Source organism: Marmota flaviventris, chromosome X (genome assembly GCF_047511675.1).
Source record: "Marmota flaviventris isolate mMarFla1 chromosome X, mMarFla1.hap1, whole genome shotgun sequence".
NCBI lineage: Eukaryota > Metazoa > Chordata > Mammalia > Rodentia > Sciuridae > Marmota > Marmota flaviventris.
Genome location: NC_092518.1, coordinates 6,132,994 through 6,151,287, shown reverse-complemented (window position 1 = coordinate 6,151,287; position 18,294 = coordinate 6,132,994). Strand labels below are relative to the sequence as shown.

Sequence of the window (18,294 nt, the reverse complement as noted above, 5' to 3'; positions counted from 1 at the left end):
CCTTGATAGCTAACATTCATGGAGGCTGCAATGCAGGAAGCTATTCAGATATTTGGGCCTTTTTACATATTTTAATCTGGGCATTAAATGCCAGGTAGAAAGAGTATGCAAACCAAGTAGTCCTGATTCGATGTCAGGCTAGGAATAGATTAGCAGCCTTTGTGTTCTGGTCATTTTAGTGAATTTCAGAATATCACTTGAAAAACCTTTGTATGTATTTTGAGTGTATCTTCTAAGGTCTATCAGGATTAAAAGATTGGGGACAGGCAGGACCATAGTTTTCAATTAAGGTATTGTCATTTCATACTGTAGCTTTCTCTGAACTAATCAATCAGATAAAAACAGTAACTTACAGTTCCTATGAGCACCAGAATTGTATTTATTTGTTCTCTGTTCATCTTTGGAGCCAGTGGTGTGCAGACCATTCATGCTCAGTCACACCCCCACAGCTGGGATAGATGGTTCTTCCCTGGTTGCCATGACAACACTGCCCTAGTGTGGTGATGTTTGCCAAAATTTACCAAAAGAGGCAACTTTCCACATGTAACTACAGAGCAGTTAATGGACTAGGTGTTGTTCTTGAGTTTGATTTAAAATTAATTCCTTGATGTATCCTTAGGAGGTCAAACGGGCAGGAAAAAATGAAATAACAGGAGACTGGCTTCATGATTTTGATTTTGAAAATTCACATTTTCTGTTAAAAATAGATATAGGTTGTGTTAATTGAAATCCTAGAAGCAGATGACAAATTAGTTTACCTTTCAAATAGTACTCACTGAAAACAGGACAGAGTGTGTGTATGTGTGTGTTAAAAAATACTTCATTTCTTATTAAAATTTACAGTTTAGACAATTCTATATATGTAAGCTAAATATAGAGACAATGCTTCTTCTGTAATGTTGTGAGAAGTAAATGAGCTGATATACATCATGTACTTAGAATAGTGAGTGCCTGGAATACAAGAGCCCAGTAAATGTTCAGTGTTGTTATTACCACTTTTTATTATTATACTATCCTGGATTTTTAAGCTACACGTTGGTTCATTGAATAGATATGAAGAACACCAACAAATATTTGAACATTTTTTAAAAATCTGCCTCAAGTTGCTTGTTAGCCAGTTTGAAGATCATAACAGAAACAACTGCATGGAATAGATGTATGCCCAACATATCTTGGGAAACTGTTCAACTCAAGCACTACAGACCACAAGGACTAGTGAGAAAGTTCCCAGAAGAGGATGCTCACTGATGCTATTCTGATGTGTGGGTACATTGATGCAAGCAGGATAAAGGTTAAGTTCACTTTTAGGAGTGTCTTGAGCCTGGTGCAGTGTTTGGACAAATGGGATATTCAGGTGTCCTAGGTTCCATGGGATCTTATATTCCAGGTCCATGTTTCCCAAGGTCCATGCCCAAAAGTGTCTCCTCAATTAAAACACACTGCTTTATATTTCCCATGACTGTAAGTGTTTTTTTGTAATAGTTTGGTGTTAAAAACGCTTTATTCATAAAATAGTACTTTTGGAGAGTGATGGTTTTGAAAATTGTGAGAATTTATTCATCTTAAATTCCTACACCCTCTGTGGTTGAAACTACTCATCTCTCATTATTCTGTCAAATTCAAGCAAATATCAGAATAGAGAACTTTGCAGAAAAACCAAATGATTTTTAATTCAATGCATATGCTAATAGCTACTAGTCTGGTTATTTCTTTCTTCTTTATTACTCTGATATGATCACATTTATATAAGAAACAAATAACATTCAGCCGTGGATGGTGGCAAATACCTATAATCCCAGCAACATGTGAGGATAAGGCAGGAGGATCACAAGCTTGATGCCTTTTAGCAAGGTCCTATCTCAAAATATAATAAAAAGGGCTCAGGATGCAGCTCAATGGTAAAGCACCCCTCAATTCAGTCCCCAGCACCACCACACACCACACACAAAAAGCACATTCATTTTTAAGTAACTTCTGAAGAAAGAAAGAACTATTCTACTTTTTGAAGGTTGGGTGTTTCTTTTTACTTAGAAATACTTGGATTAATACTAGGATGGCCTTCTCTTGATCTTACAAATTCTCTTTAACATCCTGGCAACTCCCCAAAGTGTGTTTTGGATGCCGAGTTTGCATAAAGTGAATGCCTGCTTTATGTGATCTTATCTGAGTTGTACTGATTTTAAGTTTGAAGCTCTTAGATTTTTTTTCATGAGTGATGTAAAAGAATGCACATAGACTTCTAGATTTGTTCAGAATCTCATTCTTCTACGCATTAAATTCTGGACACATGGCATGACTCAAAGTTGGCATGGTTTTCCAGGGTAGGGTTTCTCAACCTCAGCAATATTGACATTTAAGCCCAGCTCATTTCTTGTGAATCTGTTCTGTGAATTGTAGGATGATTAGCAGCATCCCTGGCTTCCACCTAGGAGATACTAAGGGCATTCTCTACCCTCTCTCACATTCTTATTCCAGACATTACTAAATGTCCCCTTCTAGGAGGTTCAACTGTCCCTGATTGAAGACCACTCCTTTAGAGGAAAACAGTACAGTAAAGAAATCTTTACAGAAGAATTAGCTGAACTATGACCAATACCAGAGTTAAGGTTGTGTGTGGGAGTCACTGTATGGGGAAGGGGGAGTCTACACATCTAGAACAAAGGTGAGAGAAAGAGATTCAGAGAGGTTTTCTCATGGTCTGGACTCTACTAAGCCTTCTTCAACCCAAGACACACATATCTTGTAGATTTACTCCTCTGTTACTCTCCAAGGGAGGAATCAAGGGTGAAGGCTTGTCTTAAGGGTGGTGAAGAACAGCATTTGGGGATGTCAGATAGGAGAAAGTGGGATTATGTACCATCACAAGCAGTAAGTAAGGTGTCCAGGTGATTATATGTCAGAAATGAGACCTTGGCAAATGTCAGATATGTGCAACTTCAGATCCTTTGACATAAAACTTTAATGTTACATCCAAAATTCTCTATTGCCTCTGCTTCCAACTATGTAGTGTTCCCTTTGGGGATCTCCACAATCAGAAGAAGGCATGCTTTATGAATAAGAGAACTGTAGCCAACAATATTGAGTTTGGGAATTATTAACATAAAAAGACTCTAAGGGATAGAAGTACATTTTATAGATGAAGAAACAAAGGTATAAAAAAGCTAAGAAAATTTCCCAAGTTTCTATAGGACTTAGGCTTTGATTATAATTGTGAACTATATTGCATGATTGTAAATCCTGTACACCCCTTGACCTCACCCATGGTACTGGAAACCATATTTGCAATTGTATGGATTCTTAACTGTTGCCAGAGCCCCCACATTTCATGACCAAATATAAAGTATGGAAAATGTTTGGGAGAAGAAAACAAAATTTGGATGGTTTGAAGAATTGGGGTAATTTAATATGGTTAGTAAAAGCTTTCATTAATATGAAGAAAATAAATCCTGGGTCCTGGAGCATTTTTATTGGTTGTAAGGACAATGATATTTGAAAGGAGGATTTATGATTTAAGTTTTTTTTAATAAAAGAATCAGGTGTGATTTATTTCAGAAAATATTTTGGGACCCAAATGACTACTCTTCTCTCCTCAACCTTGTCACCCCTCACCACTCCCAGCCCAACCTTATTCCTTATTTTTATTTAATCTTCTAGAAGAGTCAGGTGTTTCACATAAAGTTCTCATTGTCATTTCAAAGTATGCAAGTATTTTTGAATAACTAAATGTCAGTCAAGTACCCACACTGATAAGGCTCCAGATCAAATGGGGTCAAAAGGAATTAGAAGCCAAGTCTCACACACACACACACACACACACACACACACACAAAATCAATAAAAAGTAAAAACTTCAACTAACACAACAACCATATACTGATGAATATTTTCTTAAGGCAATACGGAACACTACTAGATGCCACTATGTTCTAGAAATGTCGGAAATTATTTGAAATAGTTTTTCCCTGTGATTTCTATATTAAGCTATTCTCAGTAGAATATCTTAGATTGTTTTTTAATACAGTTGTCTACTATTTCATATTTTTAAGTCTTGGAATTCTATTCCATCTTGACATTTTTTGCTATTGTCTACTACCAAGGGGAAAATTTCAGATTTGGGAGAAAAAATCTTTATTTTCACTTTGTATAGAGTTGAGAAATTAAAACTTAAACTTGACAGTGGTTACAAATGAAATGAGAAACTTTACCCTTTTTTCTTGATATAATTTTTATTGGAGGAAGTATAATGTGCCTTTGTAGCAATTATTAACTTATAATTTTATAACTTTTATATATATATACAGTCAGTGAATCACTCTCATGGATGGGCAGGTTATTTTCCTTATTTTTATCTTTTAATCAACTTAAACTTTGGCCTCTTCCCAGTGAAACCCAAGGTCAAGGGCAGACCTAGCCTTCTACCTCCAGTGTGGATATGGCTGGTTGAGGTTAGAAAATAAAACACCATTACATTGATGCTAAAAGCATTCTTATACATTGAGAAAGGTTAATTTATTTGAATTCTTGATGTGTCTATTCTAAAAGAGAACTGGAAGAGAAACCATTTTAGTGTATGTGGTTTGACTTGAGGAAGAGAATAACACTCCTCTCATTCTTAGGAAATTCCTGTGCAAGATTATGATTATTGACTTGCTTAGGAAGTAACTTATTTAGGATAGTTAAGACTTTCACTTTTAACTAGTGAATCTGTTTTTATTCATCTTTTGTTTAAAATCTCTGAATTAATAGAAATTTTTCTTCCACCTAAGAAAGTAGTGTATAGAGCAATAGTGTCTATTAAAAATCTTGGTGGTGATGAAAATGCTCTGTATCTGTGCTGTCCAAAATGGTAACCACCAACCTGATGTGGCTGTTTAGCAATTAAAATGTGTCAACTGAAAAATTAATTTTAAATTTAAATATAAATCACTTAAATTGAAATATCCACATTGGGCAGTTCAAGTATAGAGTGTATCTACCAGTTAATATTCATCTCTGGTTTGAAATATTCCATTGCATTTTCATCCTACATATCTAAATTCTGATTTGGAAAATGTGGCAACTATTATGGTGTTTGATAATTGTAAATTACTTCCAGATAATTTGTTTGAATCTCCAATCTTCATTGCATGCTTTCAAGATAGGTGTTTATGGAACTACAGCCCGGAAATTAGCTTGTTAGCTTATTCCTTTGCCTTTTCTAATAAGTGATCTGTGAGAATTTTTGGTTAATTAGATTTATTATTTATTGAAGTTGAGCTCCTTAGTATTATTGAGACCCAATATTATTAAGCACAGGAGGAAAATATACATTATATCCAGTGGAAAGCCCAAAAGTAGAATTCATGAGTTTTAGGTCAGCAAAAGTTCAGGCATTTATGGAAGTCAAAAGAGAACCCATTTCATATGAAAAGTTACTGCAGATCCTCAACTTTTAAAGGTTTACCACATAGTCATTGTATTTTGCCTGTGAACTCCCTGCTCTTTGAATCCAACCTCCAACAGAATTTCAGTAGTATTGCATTAACCTTGTGCATGTGGAGTAGAAATGATATTTCATTTATTAATTGAATTTAAATGCATGCCTAATGTTTTAAGGGATAAAGAACAGAATGTCTACCCACCAGCTGCCTTATTATACTCTGGTACCACTTCAAAATTGGTAAGAACCTTAAGTGAAAAAGTCAATAGAATGCATTTGACTTAATTTAGTTTCATCTAACATGTAAACTCACTAATGCTGTATGAAATATAGACCTACCAATGTAGTCCTGTTATATTGATAGCCTCAGTTCCACAAAAGAAAGAAGGTAAGCATTTGTTTGGTGTTCCTGTGTGTCATGCAGTGTGTTACATCTATTACACCCATTTTTCTTGTTTTCTTGCATGTTCTGAAGCAAGTAACATCACCCTTGCTTTTATGGATGAGGTCATGAAGAGTTACACAGTTAATTAATTTGACCAAGTTTCCAAAAGTAGAAATTCTGTTTAATTCCAAAGTTCTTGCTCTTCACTGGAAAAGCAAGACATATAACTGTAGATGATCCCCAGGTTGGTTAATTCAAGAACACAATGATATCATTAAAAACACAGGGACATTTAATCTTTCCACTATCCCCTCCTAGTCTCAAGTTGGCAGACACAACTCTGGACATCACATCCTTAAGCAAATAGATCCAAAGATGGTACAACACTTTCTTCTAGCACATATCTATATGTTTTTTTTTTTTTTTTTTTAATCAGAAGGAAATGTTTTCCCCAGAAGTTTCTCGTCTCTCAGGAAACTTGCTTTTTTTCCTCATTCAGTGGTCAGGGCATACCCTAACCCATCCCTAAACCATTCACTGGCAAGGGGAATACAACTATGTATGATAATTGATGCCATAGTTGGTATGGAGGAATGGACATTTGATCCCTGGGACAGTAGATTGGGTCATCATTCCAGAGGTGGAGGAAGGTCAAATGCTGGGATTCATTTCAGCTCATCCAACAAGGAAGAAGTGCTGAGGAACACTGATAGACACCTAGCTAGTGATGGCTGCCATATTTGTTTGAAAATTTTAAATGTACATTTGTTATAGAATTAATACCATTTGGCCTTCTCTTCTCAGTGTTGGTGAGCTCTCTCTTTGGTAGATTCTCAATTCTGTAATCACGGGGACTTCCTGTTTTCACCAGTACAAGGTAGAGTCTCTTGTCCTACAGCATACTTGATTAATATTTACTCAGTTGATTAAAGTTGGCCCATGACAATTAATTAAAATTTTTCTTACATTTTCACTAAATCTAATTTATTTAATATCAACTTTTTCCTTTTAATATCAACACCCTCCCAGTAAAGTTATATTTATTCATTCCAGAAAATGATTAATGAGCCTTAATCATAAAGGTACTGGAATAAAGTTGCTGTGGGTGCTGTGTAATATAAACCCTGTGAATACTGTTTACAATTTTGTGTGGGTGTAGGAGGAAAAAAGAGTCAAATATAAATAAGAGTGGGAAAGAAAACTTGTTTTGAGTCCATTTTATACATCTGTTAATGTTTTGAAGAATCTGCAGTAGAATCTATCATCTTAAAGATTATGAAGTGAAAGAAATGATCTGTATATAAAGTCACTGAGATTCTTAAAGCTCCATTATTAAATTTTTCTTATGCAGACTAATTACTTTAATAATTTTAAATTTATTGTACTATTATACATGCCACTAGTTTCATTAAAAATATTTTCCTATAAAATGAGATCAAAAGACCAGATTTTGATTATGCTAATCTGGTGTGAAGTATGAAGCCAGTGTTCCAAGTCTCAATTTGTTTTATAATATAGACCCTTTTTTTGAGTTTATCTTTTCCAATTAAAGATTTTTTTTCTAAACTTTCCTTCATTGGATCAGGTTCAGTTACTGTATGTGTTCATAATTTTTCCACTTCATCAGCTCTTATTGCTGACATATAAACTTCCATGTTTAAAAAAATTGAGATAGTAGAGTTTTCTAAAAAGAGGTAGTCTTTATTTGCCTGACAAATGGTCAGTTCATTGGGATAAACAAACAGTTCCTACCTTGTTCAAGAATATTTATTTATAGTATTTTCTCTCAGGTGACATGAAAATTCAATTCAACACAAAAACATGAATGATTTTTAAAACATTTTATTGTCTACTAATGATACTTATTTTTAGTTACAGAATTTGCTAAGTGATTGTAGGCACAAATCATTGAGTTCTTGGGTCATTTCTAAAAGCAACTGAAGAATCTAATTCAGTTCTGTGATTTTCTGATCTTTTTAATCCTGGGAAAAAATACCAAAAGGAACAATTAAATAATTTACTAACATTTCTAGTGAGTATTATTTGCAATAACATGTATCTTTTAAGTTTTGTCAAAAAAAAATGTACAACCATTGAGTTGAGCTATAATTTCCTAAGTTTCTTTCTTATGTAATTGTCATTAGATTATTAGGTCCCTAACTTCACAACACTTAAAGCCTATAAATAACAATTGCTACAATTCATCAAGTACTTCCTGCCTGCCAGGCTTTGAGCACATCACTTTAGTTCATTTCCATAAAACAACTCTAAAAATCTATCATATTTATACTAATTCTAAACAGGAAGAAACTGAGTTTTAAAGATTTTGAACTCCCTGCCAAAATCACCTTTCTATAAATAGCTTTAGCAAGGCATGAGCTCATAATAAAGTCAATGATGTTAATTATTAATAAAGAGATAAATGTATTTCTTATTTTTAAATATTTTGTTTTAGTTGTAGTTGGACACAATACCTTTATTTTATTTTTATGTGGTTCTAGGGATGGATCAAACCCAGCACCCCACACATGTGCTAAACAAGCTTTCTACCACTGAGCCACAACCCCAGCCCTGATAAATGTATTTTCTATACAAACCAAGAATATATTTTAATTAATGGTAGGCACCAGATTATTCAATCCTGGTTAATTTTCAAAAATTTTGCCTATTCTTCTCCATAAATATGCTCACAACTGTGAAGCCATGTATGACACATTATAATTGTTTATTAGGAAACTATGGCATTTATATTTGAAAAGATATTTTTTAATTATCTGCTTTCGTTTCTTCCTCCCATTTTAAAGAAGGGAAAACACCCATAAACTTGAAATAATTTGTACAATACTGCCTCCTCTTTGAGGGCAAAACCAGAAATGGAGCCCAGGTGCCCTGGTTCCCTATCCAGGTCATTTCCACCTCACTCCTTTCTGCTTCTCAGTAGAAAACCATCAATTGCATTTATAAATTAGAGTCATATTTGGTTACATATATATGACAGAATCACATAATCTCATAGGGTTTATAGATATGATAAGGATTGTTATAATGACTATCCCCATTTGTTTGAAAGAGCTTCAATGGAAGAACATTTAGTGCTAAACTGTGACAACTTCTTTCTAAAAGCTTAATCTGTAGAGTTTCAGCTCTAAAAAAAGAATATAATTGTGTATTTTAGCCTCATTCAAGTTAGATGTCTACTATAGACAGGTAACCTTCCTTTAGGTCTTTAAAGAGAGCTTCTATCGACCTTTTGTACCTTGTTCAAATATTGGTACCTTCTGACTCCCCAAAATTATTCCTTTTTTTAATAATTTAGCCTATTCTAGCTAGTCAAACCTTTTAAATATAAAAACTGATATTTTTTATTGTTACTCTCAAAAGTAAAGGGTTTCAGTACTATATATTCTGGTAAGAATTAAATAATTTCAGAATTTAAACCCACCATAAAAGATATGATCTTAGTTACCTAGTCATATATATAAACTGATTTATAATATAAAGTTACAAAACATGCTTGTTACTACAGCTTTACATCCGGAGTTGTTTGAGAATTTAGAACTGCACAATTCTGTTGTGCCATTTTCCCCCAGGATTTGTCTCTTAGCAGCTTCAGTGTATACTCACCACTTCTTCCCGCTTGGTCTTGTCTGTTGCTGGCCAAGCTTCCAGAGGCAAATCAGGAAGAAGGGGGGGCAGCTGCATGGGGAACATCGGAGGCAGATGTGGCTGTGGTGGCAGGGGATGCAGGGAGTGCAGAGGTGGTTGGGGCTGGACGGGCTGCATGGGCTGCATGGGCTGCATGGGCTGCATAGGCTGGATGGGCTGGTGAGACTGTGGCTGAATGGACTGGGGCTGGAAGGGCTGCTGGAAGGGCTGCTGGGCAGGTGGAGGGAGGTTTGGCTGGTGGTGTTGGTTTGGAGTCATGGAGTGGTGGCCAGGAACTGGCATCATTGGCTGCTGGGGGGCCACGGGCTGTTGAGCTGGCACCACTGGGATGTGGTGATGAGGCTGAAGGGTGTGACTCGGGGTATGCTGTTGAGACAGCACAGGGATGATTTGGTGGTGCAGCCATCCACCCATGGGTTCGTAACCATAGGAAGGATACTGGTGAGAAACAGAGAGTCAGGTTTACCATTGGCTCAGTTGACTTCCAACTGGAGAAGTAGCAATGATTTCTTTGTCATTATGACCATATGAATATTTTAGTCATTTTTTTCCTTTGCAAGAATTTTCAACTATGTACACAGATATGACCTTTTACAAACTAAAATTCTCATTAGTGTCTGTATGTGGAGTAGACATGATATTTTGCTTAATAATGGAATTTAAATGCATACCTAAATATTTTAAGGGAATAAAGAACAAAATATCTACATACCGGCTGCCTTATCATGTTCTGGTACCACTTGAAAGGGGTAATCACCTTAAAAGAAAGAGATATTAGAATACATTTGATTTAATTTAGCTTCATCCAACATGTAAACTCACTAATGCAGTATGAAATATAGACTCACTAATGCAGTCCTGTCAGTATTGATAGCCTTAGAATGTGATTTCTACAAAAGAAAGAAGAAGGTAAACATTTGTCTGGTGCTTCCTATGTGTCAGGCACTGTGTTACATGCATCTCACACATTTTTCATGTTTTCTCACATGTTTTGAGGCAAGTATCATCACACTCATTTTTGTGGACAAGATCATGAATCCTTAAAGATGTTCATTAGCTTGACTGCATTTGCAAAAGTAGTAATTGTGTTTAATTCTACAGCAAGAGAATAACAAGCAAAAAAATTATGACATCATAATGTGATATAGCATTAATTTAATTATTTTTATTTGATGACACAGTGGAATTAAAGGAGGTGGAAACACTGTCATTCTTGAAACACATGTTTACTGGTCAAATATGTCAATCATTTAAGGTTTATCAGAAAATCTTGCCTCAAATTCTTACTAACATTTTTCTTCAGCTTGTATGTATAAACAGACTCATAGATTGCAACCTCAACCTATGAGACAAGTAAGAGTTTCATCCCTTTCTGAAAAGTATATACTTGGCTAAACTCAGATTTAGGGCTCCTTCATTTAATAGTATGGAATTTAATTGGTAAAATTTAAAATTATTATTTTTTTATTTTGTTCTAATTAGTTATTAACCTTTGTCAAGTTACATGTGATATAGCGCTTTTCATATCCACTAACTAATCTCTCCTCCAAACAGTATTTTGAAGTGTGGTTATCATTATTTCTAATCTGCAGATGAGTAAAACATTTTCAGAGAGAAAATGATTTACCCAAGATTATGGACTTAGTATGGGCTTGGGAATAAACCTAACCCAATTTCTAGAACTCTTATGCTTCCATTACTCTGCAGAGTCTCTCATGTAGATATCACTAAGTCACTTATCTTTCAGTAAAGCCAATAAGAGACACACATGGAGTGTGAACATGTTAGAATCATGAATTTTTTGAGCTAGAAGGGATCTTAAATAACATCTTACCCAATCCCCACATTTTATGAGATGGGATAAAACAAGGATGTTTAAGCAGAGTTCACTTTCTTTCCTATTATGGAGCCTCCCTAAGTGGTAGTTCATGGTGGATAAAATTATTGCCATATTTAAGAGGAGATACTGAGTCTGAGTGGCCAAATGGGAGGGTGCTGAGACAATGCAGGCTTAAGGCCATCTGCCAGGGCTTAAACTGGGAAGCTAGTAGAGGGAACTGAAAAAGTGGGACCATTTGAGAAACATTTTGAAGAATCAACACACTAGTCTTTATTGAGCTCAGCACATTTTTAACTCAAACAGTGGTCAAAATTAGTAAATAGAAAAATTACCTCATAGCTGAAGTTGATATAACCAGGGTGCCCAGGATGAGGTGGTAGCTTTTATAGGAAGGGGAAAGGAGAATAGAAAGAGAGAAAGAGAAGAAGAGAGAAAGAGAGAGAGAGAAAGAGAGAGAGAAGGGGAGGAGAGAGGGAGAGAGAGAGGAAAAGAGGAGAAAGGAACAGATTAAGTCAATATTGTTCACATTAAGGGAGACTGAAGATACTTTTAAAAAAATCTATATAGTGCAGAATATATTTGAGATCTACTTTTACTTCGAACATGTATACTGTGTAGGAGGAGCCTTCTTGTTTTAAAGAGGTCCAAAACAACTAAATGACTTTCTCCAGGGCTATAGTCTTATAGTGGGAGACCTGGAAATAGAAGCCATCATACATTTATTCTCCAGTGATCAGACAAGCCCATCCACCCCATGTTGTCAAGGAATCCTATCATATCCCACCCACCAATTTACTTTTTGAAGAAACACTCCATGTTGGGGAGAGGTATGTTTTGTAACACAATTTAAAAATACCAAGGTGAAAAGAATGGTCTCACAAAAGGTTTCTTATATATCAGGTTATTAAGTGCTTAAGTATCAGAAGAATTCCTCATACTTAGCAGGCAAAATAAATAAATAACACATACACCCTAACAAAAGGAACAACTAAGTGGGAATTTTTAATGAATGTGAGAACAAGATGGGTGCGATAAAATAGAAATATCCTGAATCCCTCTCCTGGACAATGAAAGCCTTGATTTATGACATTTAGGCCAATCCTTTTTATTATTCTATCAATGGATTTATGGCAGAAATTTGAATGTGCAAACTAATGAGCAACCTGAATAATTATCTAAACCAGGACTGTCTGTTCTTTCTGAAGTGGGAGTCAAGTCACTCATGCCTGCCTCATGGCATTGTGGATGTCCCTGGTGTACAGAAGAGAGGAGAGAGCATGATGAAGAAACTCTCTCAGACATGGGGCTAATTAAGAGTTGACTTTTCTATTTTTTTTAAATGCTTGTATTTTATAAGAGGAGTTATTCACTCTCATTGTGAGTATGAGTTAATTTAGTCAGGTAACTGCATTTCCTATACTGTCTTGATATAAGCCCTCTAGGAGTGCAGGTGTTGAATCATGGAGTGGAAAGGGGGCTGAATTTGTAATGCAGGGGTCCCTCAAGGGGCTAGGAATTGCCACAATGCAGGATTTCAGGAAGGCAGAGCACAGAATCTTGGTCTAATGGGTAAGAAAGGAAGAGAGGAGGCAGGTATGCAAGCTTACTGGCTTCTGGTTGTATCAACTGCTCTTTATGCCACCAAAAGGCATTGCCTTTATGTGACCTAAGCTCTCTGCCCTTAAGTACCTGTGTCTACAGAGTGGATCAGATTTCCTAGTCTTTGGTTCATTAGAATGTAAAACATACCAATATGTTTTGGGCATAGGTAGGACAACAAAGCCAAACTACCTACTTAGCAGACGTGCCCAAAAGGGTGAGGCTTCTGAGAACAGGGAAATGGTTCAAAGACAGGAATTCCTAACACAGAAATTTTACCCATTCCAGGGTAACAGCAGTGGTATTTGGAGGGCAAGAAGAGATTGGAAAACTTGTGAGAAATTGGTTTTAGATAGTTTTGTATTATTTTCCTAAGGATGATGAAATATTTTCTCTGGAAACCTTTCAAGGGTCCCTTCACAAGATTCCTCCACGTAGAGATGGACAGTGATATTTACAAGTTGTTTCAACAGAACCTCTTGGGAGTAATTCTTAAAATGCAGCATCCTGGGCCCCACCCCAGCTGTACTGAATCAGAACCTTTGGAGGAGGTGTTTGGTAATATACTTAAAAAGAAAACAACTCCTTAAGGTTTTATTCAACACAGAGACATTTAAGTATGTATGTTCTTATACTGTTTTAAACCCTGAAATTTACCAACTATGGGACAAATTTTTATTTCTAAGCTTATTCAAGGGGTATTTTACTCACAGGCATAGCAAAGGCTGCTCCCAGGAGGCAGGCAAACAAAATCCAAGTCCCCATTTCTTGATGGTTCTGAAATGTTAACAACATCTTTTCTTAACTCTTCTCAAATGTGAACATAATTAATATTCCATAAAACATACATAATCTACATTAATATGTTGATAATAAGAAAGATGGGGCAATTTTTGTGAGGTGACTTCATTCATATGCAATTTCAAGTTATCAGTCCATATTATTTTCTGCAGTCAGAATAGTTATAAAAATATATTTTAAAATGAGGCTGAGAGCTTAACAAGTTATATGTTATAAATATTCTAAAAGATTGGTCAGTTGTCAAAGTGCACAATGTTTTATACTTTTAGAACAAGAAGCCACAGAAATATTTTTGTACAGTTTACCTGGGCATTGCTACTGTTAAAAACAAAGACTAATTACTTGAGAAGCTATTAAGTAATTTTCCAAAATAGATTAAGAAGGGAGTGAGATGTTCCAAATGTTCCCATCTATAGAACTTCAGGCAAGTTCAACTTCAGTGAAGTTCAACACCTTTGAATTTCAGAGATGGAGTTAAAGATGTGATTGAACAAAAAAGAGAAGACAGCACTACTATTCTGAGATTCTTTACTGAATTTTGAATGATTTTTGCCTAAAAGATTCCATCTTCAGTCAATAACATCTTTTTGTTTGACACTGCACTGTCAGGCTATCCCAAAATATTCACATTGTTTTGTCACACAAATTATTGACAGGCTTGGAAAATTGTCAGAAGAAAAATCTTGATGTTTATGTGGAAAGAATATATCACATGTAATAATGCTGACTATTAAAAGTATGCTGAAGTTTTCTACCTCCTAAATCTGTTTTTAATATTTGAGTTAATATGAAAAAAAAAAACATTCTGTTGATGATTCCACTTTATAAAAATTAAATAAAATGGTTTTTGAAGAAGTGGATCACAGCCTGAGAGAACATTATTTTTATTTTAATTGATAAGCAATTAAAATAAACATGTTGTTGAAAAATATGTACTCAAAAAGAGCTTTGGGATTCTGGAATCTAAAATTTAATAAATACATACAAACACTTTACTGCATTATAAAGCAAAATGATTCATCTAAATAAATCAGGGCCTAATTTAATTATGGTCCAACTGAAGAAGTAACTAACTATTGATGGCATAAAGTATTAGAAATGTAGAATATATTTGCATTGAAACATAAAATTCAGAAAAAGGCACAATAAAATATACCAAATTATGAATAAAATCCACATACCTTTGAATGTATTCTGATAAGTTTCTGTCTGAAACTCAGGGATGCTTGATCCTTTAGATTTCTTCCAACTACAAGTCCAATATATATCATTCATGGTATCTAGAACAACCAATCAGGCTTCTGAATGAAAAAAGTGTTGAGTATAACTAAAAATCTCCATATCATGAATTTTTAGAAGCTGTGATCAACATTAAGGCTGTATGTTGTGATTAGTGCATGTAGAGTCTTTCATTACAGGCAATAATAGGTTTAGGAGGGGAAAAGTTTCATCAGGTTGTTTTGAAGTCAGCAAATTAGTTGACAGCACATGCTGATATATTCAAATTTAGTTTTAAGAAGTATTATACCATTGTCTATTTTGCCATTCTAGCAAACAACATTGTTCTTAAAAAAAAAAAAAAAAGGTAGATGGTTGAGTTTCCCTAGTGTAATCACAATGGCCACAAGGGTTGTCCAGCCTTTTCAGATCAGGATACATTGATTCAAACCCCCATTCTGGTAAAAACCCAAAGCTCTCCCCTGTATGTCTCTGAGGGATCATAATTTTATGATAATCAGTGCTCTACTGCTGTCCTTTAAGATATTTTCATTGTTCCCTGTGGCTACTCCTTTATCACCACTCTAAAGTGTACCAAAACAGGGAACAAAGTCCCTTCTTCTGGGCCCATCATGAAACCTATTTGCTATCCAAGCAATCATGACCTCAAGGTTATTACTGTAGCAAAACTTATACTAACATAGAAAGTACAAAGAAAGAGACATGGTATATGCCAGACAGCACACTTAAAATGTATTTCAATGCTTACAAAAAATATATCACAGGGAATATTTTCCTTTCTCCCCTACTCCAAAAAGAAACCTGATCTCTCTCTGTATGGCATCCTACCTTTGCCCACACCAGTTCCACTTTCTCATGTTGGCAAACGACAATAACAAAGGCTGGAAAGGATGTCCCATTGTTGGAGGAAATGAGAATGTAACTTCCCAATGTTCAGTTGAAAAACTAAAAAGAAATCTACGATATAACCCAGAAATCCTACTTCTGGGTATATTTCCAAAAGAAATGAAATCAGCATACCAAAGAGATACCTACCCATGACAATATTTACTGAGGCACTATTTACAAGAGCTTTATAAAATCAGACTTGATACACATTGATGGGTGAGTAGATAAAGAAAATGTGGAACTCGTACACAATAGAATATTATTCAGTCACTAAGAATAAAATCCTGTCATTTGCAGCAAAATGTATGGAAATAGAGGATATGATGTTAAGGTAAATAAGCCAGACAAAGACAGAAAATGCTGTGTGTTCTCTTTCCAATGTGGAAACTGAAACAGTTGGTCTGAATGTAAAATAGTGATTAGAATCTAGGAAAGATAGGGAGAGGAGGAATAAGGAAAGATGGGATACCAAATACCAAAGCACAATTAAATAGAAAATTAAGTTCTTATGTTTCACAGAACAGGGGGATGACTGTAGTTAACATTAATCTATTTTAAGAAAATCTGGATGAGAGGAGCACAAAGCCTCCAAGCATGAAGAAGTGATAAGGAGATGGAAATGCTAATTACCCGGACTTGATTAGTGCATGCTGTATTCATGTGTTAAAACTTTACACTTTACCCCAAATATATACAATTCATACATGATAATAAAATATAATTAATCCCACCCATTATGTATAATTATAATATGCCAGTAAAATATAGAGAAAAGAAAATAATAAAATATAAAAAATACTGAAGTTTTGAAGAAAATACAAAGTTTTAATTGATATTTTTCTGTAAGCCAGTATTTCATTTATGTATAAGCTGACTTTATAAAAGACAACAGATTCACTAGATCAACTACTTATTTTGTTACATGAAGGCTATAACATTTTCAGAGGACTTGTGTTTTTATTTCTCTTGCTTTTTGAAGCTAAATATTTCTTTTCTTTGTTAAAAATGAATCTTAAGCATAAAATATTTTCTTCTATGGCAATGTCTCTGAGGCAAATACAATCAAATGGTCCCAGAATGTGTCTTTATTTACTTGTGCATTCTTTTGGTGTGTGTGTGTGTGTGTGTGTGTGTGTTGAACACCTATGAATCTCAGACTGTTGGTATTACAATAGGGAACAAATGATATGTGAATTTCTTACTGTTCTTAAAAGCTCTTCTCCAAAATGATAAGTGTATAAACACCCTTGTGAATTATAATTGAGTTCTTTTGCCATTTTTTTGTAATTGTTATTCTTTCTCTTGGATGCAGCACATCACATTTTGCTATACCCAGGATGCTTATGCTTGCAACTTCTCCCCTTCTAATTTACCATTTTTAATTTACAGTGTGCTGAAAAACTACATGTCCAAGCTTGTTAGAAGCATGTGTTCACTACAAATAAAGGAATGTTGTAGGTGAGCAGGGCTGCTCACATGGCTCACCTGTGAGAAAAGTACAAGAATTTCACTTTAATGGCATTGAATTTTACTTCTTGGATCTTACCAGCATTTGAAGTATATCTTTGGAGAAGTCCACTATTATGAGATCTACAAGTCTTTCTTGTCATCTGTAAGAGCTCAACTCTTGAGTCTTCTATTAGGGCAGGCCCAGGATTGTCCAATATTGACCAATATTCTGGAATAATTTCAAGAATAGGTATTCTTATGTAACTGGAGTAAAAATTGGCTTTTAAATGTTTCTGCAGATACTAAAAAAATGTCATTCTCTTGGATTCTTTTTTAATTGAGATGGTGTGGGAATTGTGCCATCTTCAGAACTTACGTACTTTGCCACTAATTGATTCTGATAAAATTTCAGACTTTGGCCATATTGCAATCCTTGGAAGTTATGAATTGTGTCTTATACCTCCTTGGGAGCTCTTTTGTACCTGGAAAAAAAATCTCTCATACAAAGTAATCTCTGGACAGTTAATTGGTTAAAATGCACAAAAGTTATCCATGACATATAGAAAATGTTCTTAGTTGATGTGAAGTCTTCACAAAGAAATCATGTAGTGATTTATATGGATCATTGAATAGCTGAGATGAAAAAGAATGGTCTCCCTTCTATAAAATCCTTTCTCCCACCCTCCCTCTTCTATCAATTTGGGCAGATATTCACCAAAATATTAACCATAGTTATCTAAGACACTCATTCCTGAAAGTCTCTGGGTAACTCAGATTTTATTTTATTTTTTAAACAATCTTTGAATACAATAAATTCAGGAAAAGTGCAAGAAATTTGGGTTATAATATTCTCTCATTCATGTTCAGCAAGAGTGAGGAGGGGTAATGCTAGATATTCCATAGACCTTGGGTTTACTTAACATACTTTCTTAGGATTTAGACAATACATGTCTAAATCTTAGGGAAAATAAAAGTCAAATATAAAATCCAAGACAAAAAGCACAATAT

The 18,294-nt window shown here is 34.8% G+C and overlaps 2 protein-coding genes across 3 annotated transcripts in view; one reads left to right on the top strand and one right to left on the bottom strand.

Annotated features, from left to right (window-relative positions):
* The window catches only part of Arhgap6 (Rho GTPase activating protein 6), a 457,476-nt gene that overhangs the window by 324,378 nt on the left and 114,804 nt on the right, over window positions 1-18,294 (top strand). The window lies entirely within an intron of this gene.
* Window positions 9,414-13,674, bottom strand: Amelx (amelogenin X-linked). The gene is made up of 5 exons (XM_027946486.1): window positions 13,621-13,674; window positions 11,643-11,690; window positions 10,319-10,360; window positions 10,183-10,227; window positions 9,414-9,908 (listed from the first exon to the last, which is right to left on the bottom strand). The coding sequence occupies exons 1-5, from the start codon at window positions 13,672-13,674 to the stop codon at window positions 9,414-9,416; spliced, it is 684 nt and encodes a 227-aa protein (XP_027802287.1).

Bases quoted from the DNA above. Each gene is read 5' to 3' on its own strand.
- Amelx (XM_027946486.1), bottom strand. From the start codon at position 13,674: ATGGGGACTTGGATTTTGTTTGCCTGCCTCCTGGGAGCAGCCTTTGCT. The intron at 10,228-10,318 runs GTGAGTCTATAT...CTTTCTTTTAAG, and splicing joins ATACTGACAGGACTGCATTA to GTGATTACCCCTTTCAAGTG. The intron at 9,909-10,182 runs GTATGTAGATAT...GTTTCTCACCAG, and splicing joins AGAACATGATAAGGCAGCCG to TATCCTTCCTATGGTTACGA.